This window comes from Cyrtonyx montezumae, unplaced genomic scaffold, assembly GCF_038088225.1.
Source record: "Cyrtonyx montezumae isolate F1298 unplaced genomic scaffold, pur_monq_1.0 scaffold_26, whole genome shotgun sequence".
Classification (NCBI taxonomy): Eukaryota; Metazoa; Chordata; class Aves; order Galliformes; family Odontophoridae; genus Cyrtonyx; species Cyrtonyx montezumae.
In genome coordinates this window covers 1,449,871-1,473,653 of record NW_027072003.1, presented here as the reverse complement: position 1 = coordinate 1,473,653, position 23,783 = coordinate 1,449,871, and the positions used below count along the sequence as shown (strand labels likewise).

The 23,783-nt window shown below is 45.7% G+C and overlaps 3 protein-coding genes across 5 annotated transcripts; all 3 read right to left on the bottom strand.

Annotated features, from left to right (window-relative positions):
- Positions 1–1,818: 1,818 nt before the first annotated feature.
- Positions 1,819–7,616, bottom strand: LOC136051068 (uncharacterized). The gene is made up of 8 exons (XM_065740310.1): positions 7,451–7,616; positions 6,551–6,904; positions 5,459–5,779; positions 5,006–5,089; positions 4,392–4,446; positions 3,617–3,717; positions 3,322–3,374; positions 1,819–2,696 (listed from the first exon to the last, which is right to left on the bottom strand). Exons 1-8 carry the CDS (start codon positions 7,491–7,493, stop codon positions 2,397–2,399), a joined length of 1,311 nt encoding a protein of 436 aa, XP_065596382.1. The 5' UTR covers positions 7,494–7,616; the 3' UTR covers positions 1,819–2,396.
- Positions 7,617–8,341: 725 nt separating this feature from the next.
- LOC136050994 (triggering receptor expressed on myeloid cells 2-like) lies at positions 8,342–14,370 on the bottom strand. Its single transcript, XM_065740189.1, is given in 5 exon segments — positions 8,342–9,636; positions 10,039–10,093; positions 11,004–11,348; positions 14,192–14,300; positions 14,302–14,370. Coding segments are annotated over 5 exon segments (804 nt in total). The 3' UTR covers positions 8,342–9,410.
- A 1,649-nt stretch (positions 14,371–16,019) lies between these two features.
- Positions 16,020–23,173, bottom strand: TREM1 (triggering receptor expressed on myeloid cells 1). Of its 3 annotated transcripts, XM_065740245.1 has the most exons (9): positions 23,123–23,173; positions 22,592–22,927; positions 21,977–22,306; positions 20,642–20,977; positions 20,027–20,356; positions 18,985–19,078; positions 17,715–17,818; positions 17,277–17,326; positions 16,020–16,844 (listed from the first exon to the last, which is right to left on the bottom strand). In XM_065740245.1, exons 1-9 carry the CDS (start codon positions 23,160–23,162, stop codon positions 16,638–16,640), a joined length of 1,827 nt encoding a protein of 608 aa, XP_065596317.1. In that variant the 5' UTR covers positions 23,163–23,173; the 3' UTR covers positions 16,020–16,637. The 3 variants fall into 3 exon arrangements, with proteins under 3 accessions (XP_065596317.1, XP_065596316.1, XP_065596314.1); XM_065740244.1 differs by lacking the exon at positions 23,123–23,173 and having other exon boundaries at positions 16,021–16,844; positions 18,985–19,053; positions 20,020–20,356; positions 22,592–22,995; XM_065740242.1 differs by lacking the exon at positions 23,123–23,173 and having other exon boundaries at positions 16,021–16,844; positions 22,592–22,995.
- Positions 23,174–23,783: the final 610 nt, after the last annotated feature.

Sequence of the window (23,783 nt, the reverse complement as noted above, 5' to 3'; positions counted from 1 at the left end):
CACTATGATGATTGTAGTAGAATCTCTGCAGTATAATTCAGTTTATTATGTGATTGTTCTGATCTTATAGTCCACTTAGGGCCAGAGTGCTTGGCAGTGAGCAGATGAGGCTGCCCATCCGTTAGTCATTTGGATATACTTTTACTGCCTGTTAGACATGCAGGCTGTCCTCTGAATGTTTACTGCTGTTGAAATGAGGCAAAGAAGAAACAAATATGTCGACATAGGCTGCAGAGGATGTTTAGATTTAGAGTGAGTTTGAATTAGGCATCCTAGGAGAAAACAGAGGTGTCTGGAGACAATGGAATGAAGGGCACTGACTGATTGCTGATCTTAGGAAAAACTCTGTCCTCTTCATTGCACCGGCTCTGACTGATATCCCATCTGATATGTCCTGGAATGTTGCACATTTGTTTCCTGCCACTGTCAAATGCAAGATAAGCCAGGAGGATGTGTGAGACACTAGTCATGTACAAGTTCACATTGCCATTCAGCAGCTCATACAGAACACAGTCACTGCTGCAATGTCTTTCAGCTCACCTGGAGACACAGCCAGCTGTGCAGTGCTCCCAGCACCCGGGGGTGCTCATATATAAGTTAGTGATCCCAGGTGCAGGTCCATGTCTGGGTGTAGCTGGACGAGATAAGCGTGCTGCTGTTGCTACACCACCAAACTTGCCAACCTAAGTTAGTTGTTAAGACAGTTCTTCTCCTGTTCTAGGCAGATCAAGTTGCCACCAAGTCATCTTCATTTGCACAGAAAAGAAATACTTGTAAGATGTTATAAATTTAGGAAGATTCAAGAATATTTCTCGTGTCTTTGCTTTAAGACTGGCAGTTACTTATCTGTATTTTGTGATAGAGGACTGATGCAGTCTGAGGCCCTACAAACACCCTCAGCTTCATCATGAGACAGTAGATCATCTTCAGTGTTGTTGAGAAAAGGAAGCATGTACCAGAAAGCCTTTTTATCATGACTTAGTTATTTCCATTCTGTTAAGATCTGAGGCCACTAGGTCTTCTACTCTGTGTGCCACTGCAGCTAGATGAGGAATTTGGACATGCAAAGTTTACTTGCTTTCAGAGAATCAAAGAAGTTAAAGAGGAAGTAGAATTTGTGTATTGATGCCTGTTTTGTTAATAGTTCTTCTTTCCTGGGTATGTGATTTCAGGCCTTAATGGCATGGTCACACACAAACACTCCTGTTGTCTCAAAAATGGCACGAGTCTCAGTTGTCAATTCCTTCCAGGGTGAGCCAGTGCAGCTCTTTAGGAAGCAGGAAAACCATACGCACACACACACACACACACACAAATAGCTTTATTTTAATGCTTTTTACTGGTTTTATTTTCAGAGAGTTTGCAATAGAGAGACAAAACCATCTCGGCTATAACAGCAAACAACCTGATGTCCTGTAGCCACATGAGACCAGGCAAGAGAAACTTCTTTTTCTCTCCTCTCTCCTCTCCCCTCATCTCCTCAGAAGTGGAAAAGAACCCACAGGCAAAGTGCAGTTTCTCTGCATGTTATACGATTAATTGATGACTGTGCCTTTTCACGTTCTTTTTGTTACAGTTGTAATATAAAAAAGTAAAAGCCATTTTTGTATCGTGTTCAGCAGTTGTGGGTCAAACTCACAGTTGAGAATCTTACTCAGCTTTGTTTTAGGAGTCATCCATAATTCCTAGGGGATGTTTGTGCTTATCTCCATGAGAACAGGATTCAGTAGTTTGCTCAAAATGAGCATAATTTGTAGTAGAGCCAAGACAGTTATACTGCAGCGTGGGTGTGGCATTAATAAACAAGCAGGGAAGGCAAGGAAATCCAATGTGATACCTACAGTCTAAGTTCTGCATCTATATGTTCAGACTGAAGACATTTTATAATGTGGACAAATATTATTCAGGGATGCCCTGGTTTAGTGAAACACATTTAGAGCATTACTTGTCTCTCTGAAGTACATAAAACAATGTCTGTGCTAATATTCAGCAGGTGCTTTACCACTTTTCTCTTTTGGACCTAATCAGTGGGCAGTAACTAACATTTTATATGCAGATGTGTGGGTGAGTTGGAAGTCTGAACAGAAGTACTGCGCTCCCATATCTCGCAGACCATTGCTGACTGTGGCACTGGATCTGCTGCTATCAGAGACAATATGTTTCCTGCATGTGGGCTTTTAGTTGCTCATTGTTTAAAAATAGAGCCGTGTACAGAAGGCAGATATACCACAGCCTTTCACTGCGTTTGTGTAATGATAGCTGGATTGTGATGCTGTACTACTAGAAAAGTTTGGTTCTTTTTCAGGGAAGGTTTGTGCATCCATGTGGCTCATCCTTTCAGCAATCCCGTGTGCATCCATCTCCAACAATTGGTTACAGGCGGGTTGTTTCTAAGCTCAGTTCTGCAGCATTCCATCAATAAGCTGAAGGTTTTGTGCCTTCTGCGGACCTGTTTGCCACTCGTCAGTTTCAGATTGTGGAGTTGTGGCCTTGAAGATAACAGTAGCGTATTCCACAGGCACCGAGGGAAGTGAGCTCCCTGATGGTTCCCGAAGGAAGAAAACTTTTGGTGAAGGCTGTACGTTGACATACATAACTTCTTCATGTTCTGCTTGAGGTTGGTGCCTTATTGCAGCGTATATCGTACTCTCGCTGTGGTCCCCATTTGGCATTCTGCTTGCTTTTCTGATTCCCTCCTGTAAAAACACAGAGAACGAGAAGTTAAGAAGAAATGCAGCATTTTTCTTTTTGCTTCCAAATATTAGTCTCAATTAGTTCAGTTACAATTACAAACAATTTCTCCTCATGTCATGAAAGGAGGGGGAGAGAGGATGCAGGGAAAAAGGAAATGTGTGCTTAGAAAAGTTTGGGAAAATTCTTTTATACAAAACTCTCCTTTCTAATCCTAAATCCTAATCCTCAGTAGAAGGGCTCAGCAACAGTTAACACACTCAGTATTTAGAAGGATCGCAAATAACAGTTTTCCTTTTGTGAGAGGCTTTTTATTACTGAAGGTCCAAGGCCAGTGAACTTTCAGAATTACCTATTGGTTATTGAATTTATTTTCTGAGTACTGTAAACAAAAACAGGGATTATGACTTGCTCAGATTATTGAGTGTCTCCTTTGCACCCAGGTGTGAGCAGTCAGAAACAGGCAGCTTTAGTTTGCTGGCTTGACTGGATTGCAACACATTATCACTGTAGGATGGGTGGTACTGTGTGCTTTGTGATCCCTTTGAGTGGTGAGCACAGAGCCAGCGTTGCTGTATACCAGAGATCAAGCAAAGCACCAAGAATAAGCGATCTGAGATGATCTCTTACCTGTAGCACTCCCTTTCTGAAAGCAGGATGTCCGTCATCGTCTCTCTCTTTTCCTGCCACAAGGAACAGAATCTCTCTTGAGTGTAAAACCACACCCCTATTTTTTCATTTAAAAAATGACGGCTTCCACTCTCCCTTCCCTGAAGTTTAGTGCACGTGTTGTGTATCACTCTCAACTCAGTCGTGTTTCCTTCCTGGACAGTGATACCTCTGAATAAACCATCCTTACCTTCAGGGTGCCGGGAAACGAGGCTACAGGGGCAGGAAAAAGAGAGGGGGATTAAGAGAGCTTTACCTGCCCTTTTCTTCTTGATGTAGCTGGTGATGAGTGTAACAGTAGTGATCAGGGCAGCTGTAGCCAGCAAGAAAATCAGCACCATGACAGCATAGAGTGTCCTGAAAAGGAAGTTGTGTCTCCATTACAATTTACAGTATCAGAGGTGACTAGACTAGTTTGAGAGGAAGTTTTATGTGTCTGAAAGTGGATTACGGTTCAGAATAAAAAATGAGCATACAGCTGTTAACCCTTTTGTCTCTCAACATGTGTGATTCTGTGGTCATACTGATGTACAGCCAAGGAGGATCCATCCCAGCTGTATTTTCTTTGGTGCTTTACAAGCCTGGGGCACATTCAGGAGCTTGAAATCTCTTCCTGCACTCAATTACAATGCTGCAAGAGTTCAAAGGCATCCCTTATCAGGATGCAGGAGCCCTTCTCGTGGTCTGTCTTTGATCAGGATCATTGTGGGTTGGTCTTAGGCTGGCATGCTTGTACAAGTGCAGTCATTGTAGCATTGCATGGATTATATGGTGGTCCCTTTTTAAGCAGGTAGAAGGGAATAACATGGGCAAACTGAGCATCTTCAGTGGAGTCCTCACCTAGAGCTCCTGAAACCAATAGGAAACTTGTACAGCTTTCATAGGGCTTGAGCACATTGGCCCAAACTTCATAGGAAGAAGCATATGTGTATGTGTTTGTACACATTTCAGCTGTTTGTCACAGCACCCCTCAAATCCTGCAGTGCATCCAGAACGCTATGATTAGAGTCTGGGTGTCTTTGTTATTTTACCTCTGATCCTTTCTGCTGTCATCTGTGGGGATGGCATCCATATTCCAGTTTTCCCCTTGGAAAAAAAACAAAACAAAACAAACAGAAGTAAATGATTTTTCCACATTGATCCGTCCCTGATGACTGTCTGTCATGCTAGTATGCTCCAGAGATACTGCTTGCTTGTTAACCATGAAGTGTAGAGTTGCACAAGGATATCCATCCTGTGCTATTCATCAGCAAAAGAAAGCTTATTAATGCAGCTGAGTCACTGGAATCATCCAGTCATGGGATCGTCCAGTTTCTCAGGAAGGAGCTGGGAGTTTGCATAGCCTGTTACCAGCAATTACCAGCATACCATCAGCAGCGTATCTAAATGAAAGCATCAGGTGTAGGCTCAGCCAGAGAGCCAGCAGCAAAAAGCTAGTGGGGCAGGAACAGACATCTTGTGATTCCAATTTTTTTTCCTTCAGGTTATAGTCCTCTGGTGTTTTTTTATTGCTGCAAGACAGGTAAGCCATGAAAATTCAGGCTGTTTTAGAGAACAGCATGTAAACTGAGTTGCACTTCAATGCTGCTAGAATGAAAACAAATCTTGACATCTTTTTCATAAAAAAAGGAATCTCATTATTTACCTCCCCTCCCACGTTTTTCAGACAAGTCAGAAAAATCAGATAGTTTCCTCTTGGTGTGTTCTGTTTTGCTGCTTTCTGCACTGGCTAAAAGCAGAAGGGAAGTGTTAAATTCAAAAGTTTATTACTAACAGAGACAGAGGTGAACTCAGGTAGGAATTCATGGGAACGTTCAGATCTCTTGGACCCTGTTTTATCTGCTGATGCAAATGTAAAATGTCATTAGACAATGAAGACAAGTCAGACTGCTCCCCCACCCAAGAACTGGCAGCAATTTATACCATTAGTATGTATCAGAAAATCTGTTTTAAAAAGGAAATCCGGGAGTTATCTGCATCTCAGGAAATTTCAAGGCTCAGAAGAGAGCTCTTTAACACTGACCTGTAATCTTTCTTGTCAAGTATTAAGAAATTGCTGACTTTTAGAAGATCGTCATTAATTCTTTGATTAACTCACCCAAAACTTTCAGCATGATCCTCTTCAGTAGTTTGTTTCTCCCCTGGAAATGGCTCTCAAGATGATACTCTCCTGAGTCATTAAGTTGGAGCTTTTTCAGCCACACTCTAATCATTTTCCTTGAGAAGTCATTCATCATTTCAGTCCTCCCTACTTTAACAATACTTTGATCAGCGTTTCCTCTGATAATAGGTTGACATCTAATTTGGGACACCATTTTGCACCAAATAAAACGTTGAAGTTCTCTGATGTTGACTGTCACAGAATAGGAGCAGTGGAGGAACAGAGATTTCCCTCTTTTTGCAAATACTCCTACAGGCTCTAAAGGAAATAGAGTGGTGAATCATTAGAAGGATAAAGGACAAGAAGAAACCATCCCCGTGGCAGTGTGTGCATTGCCCAGCAGAGGAGCAGGGGCCAACGTCGGCACAGAGAACCTGCGAGAGAAGCGATGGAAGCCTGTACCAGGTACTCTGTCATATTCTGGAGCTGTCACTGCTGTCAGGTTGCCCAGGTGCTGTGACAAGGAGCCATCTCAGCATATTACCTATACCTAATATCTGTCTTCAAGTTTAAAAGGATGTTGCTCCCTCTCATGTGTCTTCTACTTGAGTTATCAAAGCCTTTCTGCTTGAAGGGATTCTGTGACTGGAAAACACTTGGAACAAAACAGAAATTTTTGTGCAAGAGAAAGTTGTATTCTTTTAGTTTTCATCAGCTTGTCTGAAATATTTCCATCCCAAACCCATTTGGTTTTGATTAGTACAATCCCATGAAATTGTATTTATGGTTTTTGATGGTGATTTTTAAAATAATGCTTTCTTTCCCTTTGGAACTTCTTCATTTCACATGGAAAAAAATCATTTATTGGCCATTTCTGCCTCTAGGTATGTACAGATACATATTGCAGTTTTATATTGAGCTATATAATGTAGTTTATCCTGCCCTTGATAACCTCCAGGGGAATTACTATTGTCTAGGTATGCCATGTTTTGCTATGAAACAAAAAAAAAAAAAAAAAGGAAATGGCACATCATTCTTGATTTATTTTGGCTGTCTCCCACCCGGTGTGCTGTTGACCTCATAGCTCACCCTTAGGTGAAATCAGCATCTGTATTCTTTGCAGTAAAACTTGCTTCATTTCAACCCAGACCCCACACTGATATGTGCCAGAATCCTCTTTCCGAAGTGCTGTCATGATTACAGAAAACCATCCTTCCCCGAAGTCTCTCAGGTCAACTGGACGATACAGTGCCCAGTTAGGACCAATCCTTTCTTCTAAAGGAAAATTCAGGGATAAGTCTGGACAATATTTTTCTGATCGTTCCTTGCACCAGAATTTCTTCTCATGTGAATGCTTGTGCATGTCATATGAGCAGTTAGCTCTGAAGGACTCTCCCTCTTCTTGCAGAAACACTCGTGTGTCCTCTCCTGCCATGCATGATCCTTTGAAAGGAAGAAGAAAATTGATGCTGGAAGTAGTTACAGCTTCAGGTGCCACTTTTTCTTGCATTATATCACTGGTAACTCTGGGACTGTGAGAAGAGTTATCTGTCTCTGCAGGTTTGCATAAGAAAACATCTATGCCCAGCCTTGGTGCTGCTACCCTTTTCCCATTGTTATTCATATTGTTCCTCTCTGTGGACTCAGTATTTATTGGCAGTAGGAAAGCAAACAGCAGCTAGCCTGTCTCACAGTGCTCACAATACCTCATCCATCATGTTTCAGGAGAAAATAACAAACACAGATTTCCCTCCCCATATGTTAGGTGGTTTCAGACCGAGAACGCTGCGGTAACCTAAGCTTATGTAAATAAAATAAACAAATTTCAGGCTGAACATCTCCTCTTGTTGACATCTGGCAGTCCTATTCTGAGCCTGGCCATAGATGGCCTGAATAAAAAGTGTTCAAGCAAATAAGAGCATGCAGTGTGTACTGCAGCACTTAAGAGCACCCTGCTCCTTGGTGCGATACAAAGTCTCTGAGCCTTACCTGGTAGTGTCAGCAGGAGTAGCAGGGCTGGAAAACTGCCCATCCTGCAGTAGAAAGTGGTTTACAGCATAGAGAAGAAAATGTATCGCAGGGCTTCGTTACCACTGAGGAATTCTCTGATGAAGAGGAAGCTAAACTTGCTTTGTCATTTACAGTTGTTTGCTGCCTACAGTGATGTTGGCAGTTTGGAGTTGCTAAGAACATCTCTTAACCACAAGCTGTCTTATTGGGTGGGAAGACTGCTTCATGTTTACTGGCTGCTTTTTTGCTTTAAATATCTAGTTGTCTACATAGCTATATTTAGCAAACAGGCTGTGGGGCTGGAAAAGAAATAGGCATTTTCAGACTCTGGTTCCACCTTGACGATGCAGCTTTCAGTAGGATATGGTAATCCTTCCTGCAGATTTGTACTTATGTGCAACTTCCACATTCTGGTTCAGAAGTGCCCAACGTCACAGAGGCAGTGAGTAGCACTGCATGAGATGCCAGTGCATAGGACAAACCTCCTGGTTAGTGCTACAATTCCCTTGCTTTATAGCTCATGCCAATGCTAGGCACTCCAGAGTCATGTGGGAATACCAAAACTAGAGGAAATCAGTTTAGAGCACAGCTGTGCATAGCCTGGTTTGGATTTGGAATCTAAGCTACTGTTACTACAAGGTGCTAAATGGAGCTGGCTGGACCCACCTGCTCGGCCAGCTTGGAGCACTGTAAAACACAACTCGGTGATGTATGGTGAGTTGGTGTACTTCAGCCCTTTATCATGAATCCACACTAAGATAACCCGTTGGATTTTATTTAGCTTTGTAGGCAATGTAGGAAGAAGTATGGATGGCACTGGGTTTGGGTTCTTCTTGGCAGCTTCATTTTGGGGAACGATGAGCAGTGAGAAGGTAAAAGAAGTGCAGGTAGAAGTACAGAGAGTCAGATCATTTATTTGTTCATGGAATGATTGAATAATGAGGAAACAGGCTCAGAGTTGTATGCAAATTTCACATCCTCTTGTTATGTTCTGCAGTTCTGTATTCCTTTCCACACTGACTGTCCACTGTGGATCCACTCAGTGGAAGGAAATCTTTGGGATCTTGGAAAAAAATCTGTCACCAGCAGTGCTCTGAGATGGCACAATGCTGATAGAACTCATCCTACAGAGTGATGCAGGGGATAAGCACTTGGAATAACACTGTGTGGTAGCATGGTGCAGTTACTGGCAGCGACTGGAGGTGACAGCAGAGCACTGCATTGCCATAAGATGGCAAAAACATCAGTCTTTGTCTAACACAGGAGTCTTAGTTACAAAGCTGGCTTTTAGACAGCAATACTAGCGAACAGTAGAACCACTTCCTTCCACTTCATATTTTTGGGAGAAGCATTCATGGGTACTGTAGAATGTGTAGGACGTTCTGAAAAAAAGCTATGAGCTGTTCAGCACTGCTCTTGGACAAATCAAAACTTCCTTGGAGTTTTGAGATGAAGTGATGTCTTACCATTTTTACACTGGGTGTATGTGTTTGTGAGTGCACAGAAACACAAAGTGGTTGAGACATGTTAACCTGAATTCTTGTTTATGTTCATTGGTGTATCTGTGGTTTTACTTAGAGCAAGATGTTATCTGTGCTTTGCTGTGTCTTGGGGAAGCATCTCTGCCACATGGGTAGGTTTGTGTTGGATCTCTTGATGAAAAGATTCAGTCTCCCTCCCCTCCTCCCAGCCCTCAGTCTAACCCCCTCCTGTCAGTTTCAGGTGTTACTGGCAGCATCATTTCAGTTTGGTTGTGTTGGAGAAAGCTGCTCAGCTGCAATGAGAGAAGGTGGTAGATGGTGGCATTCCCTCTCCAGAGTGATAGGTTTGTCAGTACCTGTATTTAGTAGGTGATGCTTTTCTTTCTTACAGCAAGTGGCAAAGCTTGGCTAGAAAAAGCTTGATGTTCATTTTCCTGTCGATTCTCTTTGGTTCAGCTCTAAGCAGTGTTCTCCCATGAGAGGCTGATTCCACCATGTGCATGCTCCACTAGGTCACCAGGGAAACGGAGGACCTGCTGTTCATTCAAGCTTAGTTTGTTCTGCTCTGTCTTTCTGTTTATCCTGCTGTTGCTCATGATAAAGATCAGCACAGCCACCAGAAACTTAGTAGCCAGTAATCCAGCAATGATGTAGAGGACCGTGAAATCAGCTTCAGGAGGGATGCTGTAGGGAACCATAAACACCACAAAATGAGGCTTAGTGAGGAGCGGGGTGATTCAACCTTTAAATAAACTCTTGTATTTTGTTAGGATAAAAGTGCAAAGGTGGTAACAACTCTTGTGAGTGGTACTGCCTGTCTGGGCACAACAGAGCCTGCAAGGTTAGAACAACTGTAATAGGTTTTAACTGCAAGATTTCATGTATGGATAAGTTATGAACTGCAGGATTTGGTTTGCGTGGCCCTGAAGCACTGCTTTCTGTTTAGAAACCATGCAGTAGCTTCAAGAGTTGTCATGCATTAGGAAGGGGCAGAGAATATGCCTGTGGTGGTATTCTCTTCAGCTTCAGATGGGATCATAGGTGCTAATCTAGTTTAATCTTAGAAGAAAGAGTATTATGGTTTACCTGGAGATGCTCTGCACAGCACTGGGCTCCTCTGGGATTTGGGTCTCCAGGACAGCTGATGACAGAAACAGAACAGTTTAGTCTGCAAATATTTCTATGTGATATTCAGTGGTGTCACAAAACCGGTGCCCCACATAGGCACAGATAACCAAAGCGAGGCTGGGCACTGGGCTGCGCGCTGGGAGATTAGTCTGGGTGGTGACAAATGGCATGTGTTGGATGTCCTGTAGCAGTGAGTTCCTGTTGCTGTAAAATGGGAAGTAAAAACAGGCTTGGGACTTCCTTAGAGACAGACAAAAGTACATCACAGCGTCACAGAACTGTAGGGGTTGGAAGGGACCTCCAGAGATCACTGAGTCCAGTCCCCTTCCAGAGCAACTCCCAGCCCAGGTTGCACAGCTCGGCGTCCAGGTGGGACTGGGACGTTTCCAGAGGAGACTCCACCACCTGTCTGTGCAGCTCCAGTGCTCCATTACTGCAGTGGGAAGATCCCACACACATTTGTGCAGAACTTCCTATGCTTCAGTTTGTGGCTACTTCCCCTCGTCCTATCACCACACACTGCTGAGAAGAGTCCGGCCTCCTCCCTTTGCCTCCCGCTCCTCAGATATTGATAGATGTGGATCAGATCCCCTCTGAGTCTTCTTTTTTCAAGGCTGAACATCCCCAGGTCTCTCAGCCTTTCCTCATAATGGAGGTGTCCCATGCCCTTTATCATCTTTGTAGCCCCCTGTTGGACTCCTTCCAGCAGATCCCTGTCTGTTTTGTACCGGGGAACCCTGAACTGGACACAGTACTCTGGGTGAGGCCTCACCAGGGCAGAGCAGAGGGGGAGGATCACCTCCCTTGACCTGCTGGGTCTGTGTTTACCAAAATAAGGCCTACTTACCAAAGTGAGGCCTTGGCATCTGCAGGAGTGTGCAATTTAAGTTGGAACTCATGAAACTCAGAGCCCCAGGACCTACCTGTCAGCACATCCACTTGTACCTTCCGTAAGGTGTTTGTTTCCCCCAGGTAGTCAGTTTTGCACTGGTACAACCCGGCGTCCTGCTTCTTGAGTCTCCTCATGGTCACGGTCAGGACCCCATCTTGGATGTTGTCGCTGATGGAAGTGGTGCCATTCCTGTTCTTCAGGAATGGCAGCCAGAAGCGGCGGGCACTCACTACGTGCTGGCACTTGCTCTCATCGATCTGCTTGCACCAGCTCTTTTCTCTCCACCGCTGCTGCCGGGGGTTATAGGTGCAGTTCACAGATATGGTCCCCCCCTCTGTTCCGTACACCAGAGTGATGTTCTCTGCAGCACAAGATGCTAGGGGAGGAGGAGAAAGTGGTGAGCCACAACTTTCATATCTATCCCTTACTGCTATGCTTGTGCTGAACAAATGTCATTTTCTATACCTCTGACTACTGCCAACTACAAGGCTGGCTCACCTGACTGAATCAGAGCCCACTTAAGAAAAATACAGTGTACTCTGATTTAGTCTTCTTCAGACTTCCTTGAAATAAGTCTGTAGTAATCCTTTTGACTGGTGTGTCATTGGCTCTTCCAGGCAGCCCTTCCTGTGGAGATTTGCAGATTTTCTGAAGCTCAGCAAATTTGGTCCTCAGCTTCCCCCTTCTGGCCCTGCAGTGACTGCTCTGGGTTGCAGTCTGGAGCTCAGTGGTGTCACACTTGCTGTGGTCATTAGGCTCCTGCCCAGGAAGGGAAGACAGTTTGTCAGCATGACCAGGGGATTTAAATAGGAACTTGCATTTTCCACTGATCTTGAGGGGCACAAAATTGGACATTCAAGCAGTGACACTAGGTAAACTGGCTTGGCTTTTTACAAGGTGTTTTTACAAGGCAGGTCATCAAAACACATCTTGTCCCAGTAATAACCAGTTGTTTCTCAGCAACTCTTCATTAGTTTCTTGCTGTAACACCCCTTCTGTGAAGCATGCAGCCTGCCTACTTGCAAACAGCTGCAGCAAGGCAGCTTGCTTCAGGCTTTAGCCCTGAGCTCAACCCTTCCACTTATGTTCCGAGGTGCACATTTAGCTCTGCTCTGAAAAAGGTCCTGAGCAGTAAATGCCTGTGAAGTTTGTCACATTTCAGGGCCCTTTACTCAGCCAAAGGAAAGCAAAACGGCATTGGCAGGTGCTGAAATCAAAGTGACTGCAGACAAGTGACCAGCTGGCTGTTTAGCAGGTTCTCACTCACATTCCTGACTTCTGATTCCAGAGTCTTTGCAGATTGTTTCATCCTATCTTTTTAATAACCTATTTATTTTAATCCTGTTGATAAGTGGTCTGCAACTGCTTTTATTTTATTTTATTTTATTTATTTATTTTTTGTTGTTGTTCTAGTTCCTTATTTCTAATTTCCATTTCCTCCTTATAGTGGACAAAGGCAGAAGGGAAAGTCTATTAATACTTAGAAAGAGAAGTACAGTGTGATATTTCTGGAAATCTATGTAGATTCTGTGGCAGGATAAATAACACGAAAACAGAAGTGAATTAAAAAATGGGTTGTTGTGAGGTCTTTGTGTTGGCAGAGCCTTATCATAAAAGATCTTAAAATAATTTTAAACATTCTAAGTGCTTTGTAAGCTGAAAGAAAAAGAAAAAAAAGCTTAAGGTCTTTCAGGCTTTCCTAGAGGAAGACATAAAAATGGATCTGTGCTCTCCAGTCATCCAACACCTACACACCTTCATCCTGATGTTTTGTTCCGCTCAGTGGTTCCCGAGAAGGCTTTACCTCCCTGCACATCCAGTCCAGGGGGAGCCAACTAAACGTTCTAACTCCCTCTCTTATCTCTCCTATGGACCCTTCTCCCCAGTTCAGCTAGTCTTCAGTTCCTGGAGCAGCCCTGGGTTTTGCTTTTATGGACCAGTGAAAAAAAAAGCAGTGCCCTGCTAGTCGTGACATTTAAAGGTTTGCTGATGCCCCAGTGGAAAACTTTGTGTCATTATCTTTTCCACTGTTTCTGCTGACAGGTCATTTACTGTTTGTGTTCTTCCTCTCTTTTTTGCTACCAAAAAAAAAGCATAGTGGACTTTTTTCCAAATTCAGACTTCAGTTTAAGTTGAGATTCTGTGCTCCCAATGCCTGCGTATGTACCTTCATGTGCAGTGTTCCAGAAATCTGTCATCTCCAGAATTTGGCTGGAAGGAGGATGCTATCAGCTCAGAACACCAGCTGGATCCTGTGCCTTGTTTCCCATTGCTCTCCAAGCTGAAAATAGTCCAAGACTGGGAGTGTTACTCTATAGAGATGTGCTCCCTAGCTTATGTATTTCTTTGTGATGCCTAAAAGGTGTCTCTCCTTCACTGAGTTTTATTTTCCTCCTGTTGAGCCATAGCTACTGCAATTTACATTCGACCTCCTACGAATGCAAGCAAATAGAATTCTGCAGTTTCACTCTGAGAAGGCGCACAAGACTTTTGTAGACAATGTTTCCTCTTCTGACTCAAAAGGATCCCTGTGGGGAAAGCTGAGCATTTGGGTCATAGAATCATTTCAGTTGGGAGGGACCTTTAAAAGTCATCTAGTCCAACTGCCCTGCAGTGCACAGGGACACCCACAGCTCCATCAGTGCTCACAGACCCATTTCCTGCCCATGGGGTTCTCCAGGAATGAGGCACTACTGCCTGTGCCAATGCATCACTGCCCTCATCATAAGAAACATTTTTCTTATATGCAATCCCAAATCTCACCTTTTTCAATTCAAAACCATTTCCCCTTGTCCTATCACAGATCTTGCTAAAGAGCAAGTCCCCTGCTTTCTTACAGTCCCTTTGTTAAATCTGGAGTATAGAGCAAACTTGGAAGGAGTCTGACATCCCTGAAATACAAGGAAGGAAGAGCAGGGTGCAGAACGCCTTGCAAAGCTCCAGATTCCCTTTGCTTGTTCTGTGTTGCACCATGCAGTGTACAGACAGGTAGTAAGACTAACTATAGTACATTTGTATTGTTTTTTCCAAAGAGCTGCATGCTGCAATGAAGATACCTTTGCATCCAGAAAGATATGCTGCAGCTCAAGGCATATGCAGTGTTGTTGTTGTTACCGTTAATCTCATAGAGATGATTACTCTTAAGATAGAGACTAAGTTCTTGCATCATTCCTTTACCCTACCTGTTACCATGACCCAAGGCCATGTTTGCTTTCTTACCTGACACAAAGACCAAGATGAGGTGCATGAGTTTCTCCATGTCTGTCCAGCAAAGGAGCAAGAGAGGAGTCCAGACAGAAGCAAAAAGGACTGTTGCCCAAGAGCAGCTTGCTTTTCTCTCCTCTTAGCTCTGCCGGAAGGAATGAGCACAGGAACTTGGCATCTCTTTTGTCCTGCATGTTGAGCAATTCACCAGGGACTCACATTTCTCTCACTGGCTGAAAATTCAGGCATCAGCTTTGCCCACTCACAGCCACAATTTAGTCTAGACAGCCTGAAAGAGAGCATCATGTGATGGCCTCCAGTAGTGTTAGCAAACCGATGGGCTGCCCTTCTTTCTTTGTTGGATTCGTTTACTTGGAGATCTTCCATGCAAATGCTGATAAAACCTTGCTTATCTTTCAGAAACAGGCAGATAAACCTGCAGATCTATCTGTTAATAAATGTCTTGTTTTCTTTAATTAGTGTTTAAGAAAATGGTACCTAAAAATTCTCTGAGGGCTTAACTAACTTCCATTTTTGTTATTTCTTGCTCCAATAAGCTCAAGTCTGGATTCTCTTTCATGGGAAGCAACTAAGATCCTGAAAATGTATTTCTTCCATTTTATTATATTCTACCATTAGTCTTACACTGTTTGACCCAGTGTTACTGTCTGTACAAATAGCAAATAGGGGAGTCATAGGCTGAGTGATCCTTTTCCAGATGCATTTGCTTTTTCTTCCTTTAGTTTCAAGTTTAATGTGTCAACTCTGACAGTCTCAAAGAACATATCAGCATCTCTGCTGCAGCAGTGGCGAGAGAGGCCTCTCAGAAAGCTGGATGTGACAGGCCTGTGAATAACAGGTGGCCCAGACCCCTTTAATCTGCCACCTGTCTGCAGAGCTTGGTGCAGCTGAGAAAGTGCCAGGGCTTTTGTTTGGTGCCAGGATGAGTAGGCTGAGAAGTACAGCAAGCACAGCGCAGTGCTGTGGAGACACGCAGCTATATCTCAGTCTGGTTAGATGGTTCATTCAGAGGTGTCTAATTGGAGACTGCAGAGCAAGTGCATTGGGAGGACATTTGGTAGTTTATGGTGAAGCTATTCAGGATAGCAGGGGGCTGGTCAGGTCCCTGCCAGTCCAGCGTTCCTTTGGCAACTCTTAGAAGATGCCAGCCTGCATCAGAGCTGCACCAGGGGTTCGGACATTTGTAGCTGTAAATAATCCACTCTTAAATTACCAGCATTTTCTTTCTGTTGTGTTACCTGATGTTGAAAACAGCCCTCTTGGCCTCATTCTTCTTCCTCTGTTGTCTTTGCAATACTTCCTGCAACTTTGTTAAGCCTGTCATAGAGTCATAGAGCAGGTTGGGTTGGAGGGGACATTAGGGGTCATCTAATTCCACCCTACCTACCACAGGCAGGATTGACAATTTCTTGCTGTCAGTTTCTTCTGTCAGTTTTTTGCTCTGTGCTGCTGTCTGTATAAACCTTCCTCATGTCTGGCTCAGAGCTCACTGAATGTGGTTGGCAGATGGCAAATTCTGTTCAGAAACACCCCAGTGCCCTATCCATTCCTTGGGTACAGTATCACATTCTCCCTTCTTTTCTCCACAAGCACTCATTTTTTGTTGTCTCTGCTTGTCTCTGTTCCACACTACTTTGGTTCACAAGCCAGCTTGTGTGTTCTTGAGGAGCAGGTGTAAGACAACAAGCCAGCCAGAAGTTTTTGAACAGAATGAGAGCCTCTGATTAGAAGGTCTTTGAAGGGTGTAGGACACTGCACTCTGTTGAGGTTCATCTGTGCTTACACTCAGCAGTGACTTCACCTTCATTCCCTCCTACACCCAAATCCAGCACACATGGCCTTTTCCTCAATCGACAGGTGAACATTTTGCTTTAGTTTGAAAGCCTCTTTCCATCTTATTTCTTACTTAAGTAAACTGATTAAACTGTATGCACTGTGGATGTGCTCCACTGCTGTTTTGTGGTTAGAAGACCTTCTGGTGCTCAGATCCTTACAGCAGAACCCTCAGTTTGCACAACTTGCAATGCACTGTTTCAGCTTGTTGCAGTGTGCTCAAGCTACCTGCCTTCAGGCAGATGCTGGTTCTGCTTACTCCTGTAACCCAGTGCTCATCCCCCACCTATTACATGACCAATGAACCCAGTGGCAGCAAGGTGAGAGTCCTCCACACCTGCCTCTCCCAGAGAGGCTGCATTTTAATAGAATCAAGAAGGCAAATACACAGTGGATCCTGAGAGTTACCAAGGACCTCTCTGAGCTGAGAGGATCTGCACACTTGTAACAAAATTCTAATAGGAGAGAGGTCTTAAAATGCATAGGCAATGTACGTGTGGCAGCAAAACCTTAATTCTTTTCCCAGTGTCCACACGCAAATTTTCTATTCTCCATTCCCACTTCCTGTTGCAGTCCTCCCATGTCTGGATTGTTTTAGGATTCTGTTTCATCCTTTGTCATTTGCTGGTAACTGCTTGCATGCGATGGCAGCGTATTCCACGTCTTCATCCTCAGGTTTCCTGGGAGTCTGACTCAATTCAACATTACAGTAGAGAGGTTCATCAGAGCTGGGATGGGGCTTAAAGTCCAGGGTAATGTAGTTTAGGTCTCTGCTGTCATCCGTGGTTCCTCCCATTCTTTCAGTGCTCTCAAGCTACAGAAAGGAAGGGCAGTCAGTAGTCAGCGTCATGCAGTGCCAAGGCACAGCTGTTACCAAAGGGACAAGATTTTTCCAGAAGTTGTGTGAAAAGTCGCCTCTGGTCATGACAAAGGAGGAAGTAACAGAAAACCCTTTCTTTCAAATCCTCTCCTCAAGACAGGCTACAGTTTCATCTTCTAACTTTCTTTCTAGTCTTTCAGTCATTTCTCAGATATTATTAGAGTTTTCTCCACCGTGGGTTGGTTTTATTTTTTTCCAGTGGAGTTTTCCTTCCACTGCCCCATATTCCCTTCTTTGGAGCTATTAAATACTACTTCATCTCATGCTCAGAACCAAAATGGGTCTTCATCATGTGGGTCAGCCAGCTCCTTAAAGACCATTGGTAATGAATTCAGGCACCAAATGGAAGTCATTCATATTCCTTACCTGTGCTGGGCTCTCTGTTTTGTCATAGACGTCCTCTGCTTGTCTGTTACCTTTGGAAAGAGCCAGAGTCAGTTTTTAGAAGCAGAGAAGACCATAACAATGCCTGAGCATTGGCTGTGCTCCAGGAGTTTTGGGGAGGGCTTTGGGATTGCCCAGTGATTGAAGTGGTGGGTGTGCCAATGGGACCCATCTACTCTGACTCAGGTGAATGTGTTTCTCCCAGTTTACTTCCCTTAGGTGTTTTGTGTAGAGTCTTAGGGAACTTGGATTTGATTTAATGGGAGAAGAAATCACCGCAAGGAGCCTGCCTTTGAGGCTTATTCACCTGTGTTATCAGAGCACTGAGAATTGGGAATCATTTTGCTTGCAGTGGTAAACTGATGGCTAGAGAAGGCCCCATCCAGAATCACAGAATAGAAATCACCAATTTCCACATACCTCCTGTCTTCACCTTCTTACGCTGCCTGATACACAGTGTTATCATGATGGCCAGTGCCAGGATGAACAGGATACACAGAACCACAGAGATTATAATGGTGTTCCTTTGCAGGGAGAGCAAAGAAGTTACCAGTGTTAGATAGCTAGCAGAGCCCATTTCAAAACAGTGACCAAGAAAGGGGCAGGAATAGCTTTAATACACTTGGAAGGAGGGTTCAATTCTTATGGAGCAATGATGTCTTGATTGCTGTAACTGGCTGTGCTTGCTGAGGTTTTCTGTCTGCAGGCTAAGAGAAGGACACACTGAGAGCAGCCATGTGGAGAAGGACTTGTGGTTCTGGTTGACAAAAAGCTGTAAGTGAGCCAGTAGTGTGTGCTTTCAGCCTGGAAAGCCAACTGCTCCTGAGCTGCATCAACAGGGGTGGCAGAAGGGAGAGAGATGGGACTGTCCCCCTCTGCTCTGCCCTTGGGAGGCTCCACCACAAGATGTGGAGCTGTTGGGGTGGGTCCATAGGGGAGCCACAGAGACGATCAGAGGGCTGGAGCATATCTCTTACGAAGAGAAGCTGTAGGAGCAGGGGATATATAGCTGGGAGAAGAGAAATTTCCCTGGAGACTTTGTTGTGGCCTTCTGGTTCTTGAAGGAAGTTTATTAAATGGGAAGGAGACTGACTTTTCCTACAGTCTGATAGTGATAGGACAAGGAGGAATGGCTTTAAACTAAAAGAGGGGAGATTTAGCTATATGTTACGAGGAAATTCTTTACTCAGAAGGTGGTGATGCCCTCACACTGCTGCCCAGAGTAGATGTCCCATCACTGGAGGTGCCCAAGGCCAGGCTGGGTGAGGGCCTGATCTGGTGGGGGGGGACCCAACCCATGGCAGGGGGTTGGATCTAGGTGATCCTTAAGGTCCTTTCCAACCTAAGCCATTCTATGATTCTAGTCTCCATGCTTTTAAAACACTATTCGAAGTTCAGAGCACAGTTCCAGCTCTCAGAAGCAGGTACTGCTTCTTCCTCCTGAGTTTTCTTGCGCATGGCACACTGGGAGTTGATACTGTACTCTTAAGTGTTGCTCATGGCAGGAAGTCCAAAGAGGAAGAAAATCCTATACATTAAAACTGGTAAACAGAAGGAAGAAATAGCAGCTAAAGAATGTTTTACTGTTAACTATTCATTAGTACCCTGCATACCCCAAGGAGACAGACATGGACAGGACATCAATAGCACTTCTCTGTGCACAAACTCACTAAGTTTCTTTAGGCCTTACCATGGTTGTGTGCTATTGCCAGAAGAGTTTGTTTCACTTGTGCCTGTAGTAACTGACAAAGTTGTTGCAGTAGACAAAGTTGTTGCAGCTGGTACTACAATCACAAACATGAATAGGAGAATAATTACTGAGCTGTTTTGCCACTACCATCTAAACTTCCCTGCCATTGCTACCACATATATAAGTCCACGCATCTGCATCAGCACAGACAAAGTGCCCAGGATGTAACCTGTGTCATCAGGACCTGCTGGGAGCACGCGAAGCAATGTAGGGATAAAAAGGTAGAAGGGAAAGGAAAGGAGCTTAATAGGAGTCCTGCTTTCCATGCCAAACCCAGAATGTGTCAGAAGTACTGTAAGTGCAGTTAGAAATGCTGAGCCATCCCCTCTGGCCATCCCTGCTGCGATGCTCTGCCAAATTCCTGACAGAGCACAGCATGTTGCTGGTTTGCCAGAATGAAGTGCCTAAATATTATCACTTATTAAGATAATGCTGAAAGAGATTTGTGAAATATGGGTCCAAATCTGTGTTGCAAACAAATGTGAAGGTCTCAATAGCCCTTGAAAGCCAAAGGGATGAATTGCTGTACAGGAACAGAAGTATCATAGTGAGCATGAGGGATAGGAACACCTCTGAATGAGACTGAAGCTTTTCTAAAATATGAGAGAAGCAACACAGTACACTCGTGTGGTTGAGGTTGGGTTTCTGCTGCTGTTCTATAACAAGTTGTGAGAAAGTGAAATCGTACATGGCTTGGACATAGAAAAACAGCCAAATATATCCCACTGGAAGATGTGCTAAGTTGGATAGCACGGAAACTAGAGGGGAGAGTAGGGAAGTGGATCTGGAATCTACAGCCAGCCATGTTTTCATACATGTTAGTACTGCTCAGTGGCTCCAGGAGCCCCTGGGCTGGCCCTGCAGAGAGTGATTTGGGTACACGCTGTGCATGGACAGTGCTGGGCTCCTTGTTGGTGGGGCACAGGGGAGAAGGGAGGCTGAACCAGGGAGGTGAGGCCAACATCTGGTAGCAAGTACTCACCCTTGTCCACAGAGAGCCTGACCTCCATTATCCGGGTGAATGCAGAGCGCTGATAGGGATTGTAGAGTGCACACCAGTACACACCAGAGTCCAGTGCCTGCAGCTTGTTCATGGTGATGGTGACAGTCCCTGTCTGGGCATCATCCTGGATTGAGCTTCTTTTGTTCTGGGTTCCACTGCTGCCCCGTGCAGAAGAGTAACTTGTGCTCACTACTAGTGAACACTCAGCCTGACCTCGCTGTCGGCACCAGGCTTTTCTTCCCCAGCTGTAGCCCAGGGCCCTGTACGGGCACTGCACGGAGAGACTGTCCAACTCCCACTTGTGTAACTCTGCAAAGAGCACACGGGTGGCTGAGCGTGAGTGGTGGGCTTGAGGGCATGCTGCTCCTGGCCCAAGGTGGCACCTGGGCTGGGACCAGCCATCAGCCAGGGCAGGGGGCTTTGGGCTGCACAGAGGGGAGCTGGGTGCCTTCACAGCATGCTCTGTGAGCGGGGCAGGCAGTGGGAGGCTGGGGGATGAGGGGGTTGAGGGAAGGCAGGAGGATGGAGCAAGGCAGCAGCAGTGTTGTCCTCAGAGAGGATGTAAGTTTGTGTGGGGAAAAAAATAGTACTCACCCTTGTACACATTCAGCGAGATGGTCTTTAGTGGAATATAGCTGCTGCTATACGTACAGGAATATATGCCTGAGTCCTCTACCTGGAGGTCAGACATAGTGACGGACACGGTGCTGCTGTCATCCTGTATTGTAACGTGGCCCTGCCTCGCTCTGTCTGTATATATGTACTCTGTTGAGGCGAATCTCCACGCTACAAGCTCACATCGTGCGTTTCTCACGCGGCACCAAGCTTTCTGCTGCTCGTTGTCAGGCTGTGTTGTGTAAGGACACTGGATGGAGAACGTGCTTCCTTCCTGTTGGCTCATCTCAGCTTCAGGTGTTTGGGCAGGGAGACCTGCAAGTGTGGGGTCTGGTGAGTTAGAGGGAAGGAGATGCAGTGCTGCTCCAGATATATACAGACAAAGGGCCTCTGAGCTTCCTTCCCCATTGGAGGATTGTGACTTCAGGAACGCCATAAACCACAAATTCATCCCCTTCTACATTGATACACTTGGAAATGGGAAAGTTAGGTTCCATTGGGAAATGAGATTTGAACTGTGACTGCATCTGTGCTATTGAAACAAGTGTCTTTGCTTTAAAATTTGGTACGTGTGGTTGCTGGAAGTGTTTGCCTTTCAAGTGTTAATGAAACTGTTTGGCACAGTGTTGGAAGCTGCCCACCAGCACAGCCCCATGTTACTGGCCCTTATTGCGGGGGAATGGGGAACGGCCCCCCAGCTTTTCCCAGCAGCCTGCAAATCCTGTGAGCTACATCCTGTAAGGACATCCGGTGACTCCGAAGCATGAGTCTCTGCTTTGTGCAGGCTGCCCGGGCTCCCCATGGGGTTTCTACATTGGGACCATGGGATCATAGGCAAAGAGCAGGCAGGAGCATTTTAGCGTGCCTGGATATTGTCACTTATTAAACATGAAAATGATAGAATATCTAGAAGGAACATATTTTGATATGGATGTAAGTATGGGATTCACCAGAATGGAGTGCAAGACTGGAGCAAGAACAGTGTTTGGCAGTGGGGGAAATCTGAAGCAGAAGACCAGTGTGGGGAATAGGGAAAGCTGCTTCTGGAGCACCTGGGACAGTCCTGCTGGAAGAATTGTGCTGATTCCATTTGTGGGAGCTTCTGAGAGCTTCCTGTGCAGCATGAAAGGCTGGGGCTCTGGACCCCCACTGCTCCTGGGCTGACACCACTGTGTCCAGCAAACAGATGGACACACAGAGAGACATGGGTAGGTGCTATGCATGGACAGCGCTGGGCTCCTTGTTGGTGGGGCACAGGGGAGAAGGGAGGCTGAACCAGGGAGGTGAGGCCAACATCTGGCAGCAGGTACTCACCCTTGTCCACAGAGAGCCTGACCTCCATTATCCGGGTGAATGCAGAGCGCTGATAGGGATTGTAGAGTGCACACCAGTACACACCAGAGTCCAGTGCCTGCAGCTTGTTCATGGTGATGGTGACAGTCCCTGTCTGGGCATCATCCTGGATTGAGCTTCTTTTGTTCTGGGTTCCACTGCTGCCCCGTGCAGAAGAGTAACTTGTGCTCACTACTAGTGAACACTCAGCCTGACCTTGCTGTCGGCACCAGGCTTTTATTCCCCAGCTGTAGCCCAGGGCCCTGTACGGGCACTGCACGGAGAGACTGTCCAACTCCCACTTGTGTAACTCTGCAAAGAGCACACGGGTGGCTGAGCGTGAGTGGTGGGCTTGAGGGCATGCTGCTCCTGGCCCAAGGTGGCACCTGGGCTGGGACCAGCCATCAGCCAGGGCAGGGGGCTTTGGGCTGCACAGAGGGGAGCTGGGTGCCTTCACAGCATGCTCTGTGAGCGGGGCAGGCAGTGGGAGGCTGGGGGATGAGGGGGTTGAGGGAAGGCAGGAGGATGGAGCAAGGCAGCAGCAGTGTTGTCCTCAGAGAGGATGTAAGTTTGTGTGGGGAAAAAAATAGTACTCACCCTTGTACACATTCAGCGAGATGGTCTTTAGTGGAATATAGCTGCTGCTATACGTACAGGAATATATGCCTGAGTCCTCTACCTGGAGGTCAGACATAGTGACGGACACGATGCTGTTGTCATCCTGTATTGTAACGTGGCCCTGCCCGGCTCTGTCTGTATATATGTACTCTGTTGAGGCGAATCTCCACGCTACAAGCTCACATTGTGCGTTTCTCATGCGGCACCAAGCTTTCTGCTGCTCGTTGTCAGGCTGTGTTGTGTAAGGACACTGGATGGAGAACGTGCTTCCTTCCTGTTGGCTCATCTCAGCTTCAGGTGTTTGGGCAGGGAGACCTGCAAGTGTGGGGTCTGGTGAGGCTGCAGCTCTGCACCCACTCTGAATGGCCTCTGCTGGGAGCATTGAGGAGCCTGGTGTGGAGTGGTGAGAGCTGGGGCTGCTGCCCCTGCATTGTCCTGCCCTTCTCAGCACTGCAGGCAAGGGAAGGGAGTCCAGTGGGAAGCCCCAGGCACGCCCAGCCCTCCTCTTACCTGGACAGTGGAGCAGCAGCAGGAGGATTCTCAGCTCCATGCCGTCCTCAGGCACAGGGCAGGGGCATTGCTGGGAGCTGCCCAACCTGCCTGTTCCAAAGCATCTGCCCTGTGAGCCTTCCGTCCTCCCACTGACACTGCTGGAGGAAGTGCCTGAGGTCTTGCCTTCCCTCAGAAATCTTTCACCATATTTTGCAACGAAACTGATACCAAGATAATTTCAGATTTCATTTGGGGAAGTGGCTGTGGGCAGAGCTCAGCCCATCATGATAGGATCGGCCCTTTGTTGTGCTCACTCAACTGCTGTCCCCCTCTGCCCTCACTCTGGTGGCAGTGGAGCACTCTTTTGAGTGTCCCAAGGCATGTGGACTGAAGCAGGTCCTTGGCCCTGGCCCAGCCCTGGCCAGGAAGTCCCCTCTGAGCCATGGTGGCAGTGAGGGCAGGACTGCACGTGCAGTCTTATAAACCTTTCTTATCCTACATGTCAGATAACAATTCCTTTCCCTTCCCTTCCCTTTGCTTACCACACAGTAGTCCTAAGAAATGCTTTTTCTTTGTGACATGTCACAACTTTGCTGTCACTCTTTTTGTGAAGGATTTTCTCATGTTTCACAATGTCTAATCTGTTCTCCTCTTCCTCATTTGTTTTCCTGATAAGCAA

What these genes read in the sequence shown, in the direction of transcription:
- TREM1 (XM_065740242.1), bottom strand. Translation starts at nt 22,994, where the DNA reads ATGCTCCCAGCAGAGGCCATTCAGAGTGGGTGCAGAGCTGCAGCCTCA. An exon ending in CTCGCTGAATGTGTACAAGG is followed by an intron (nt 22,307 to 22,591) that starts GTGAGTACTATT and finishes TGCTCTTTGCAG; the next exon opens with AGTTACACAAGTGGGAGTTG. An exon ending in TAAGAAGGTGAAGACAGGAG is followed by an intron (nt 17,327 to 17,714) that starts GTATGTGGAAAT and finishes CTCTTTCCAAAG; the next exon opens with GTAACAGACAAGCAGAGGAC.
- LOC136051068 (XM_065740310.1), bottom strand. Translation starts at nt 7,493, where the DNA reads ATGGGCAGTTTTCCAGCCCTGCTACTCCTGCTGACACTACCAG. An exon ending in GATGCTGATTTCACCTAAGG is followed by an intron (nt 5,780 to 6,550) that starts GTGAGCTATGAG and finishes TATTTCCTTTAG; the next exon opens with AGCCTGTAGGAGTATTTGCA. An exon ending in TCAGAAAGGGAGTGCTACAG is followed by an intron (nt 2,697 to 3,321) that starts GTAAGAGATCAT and finishes GTGTTTTTACAG; the next exon opens with GAGGGAATCAGAAAAGCAAG.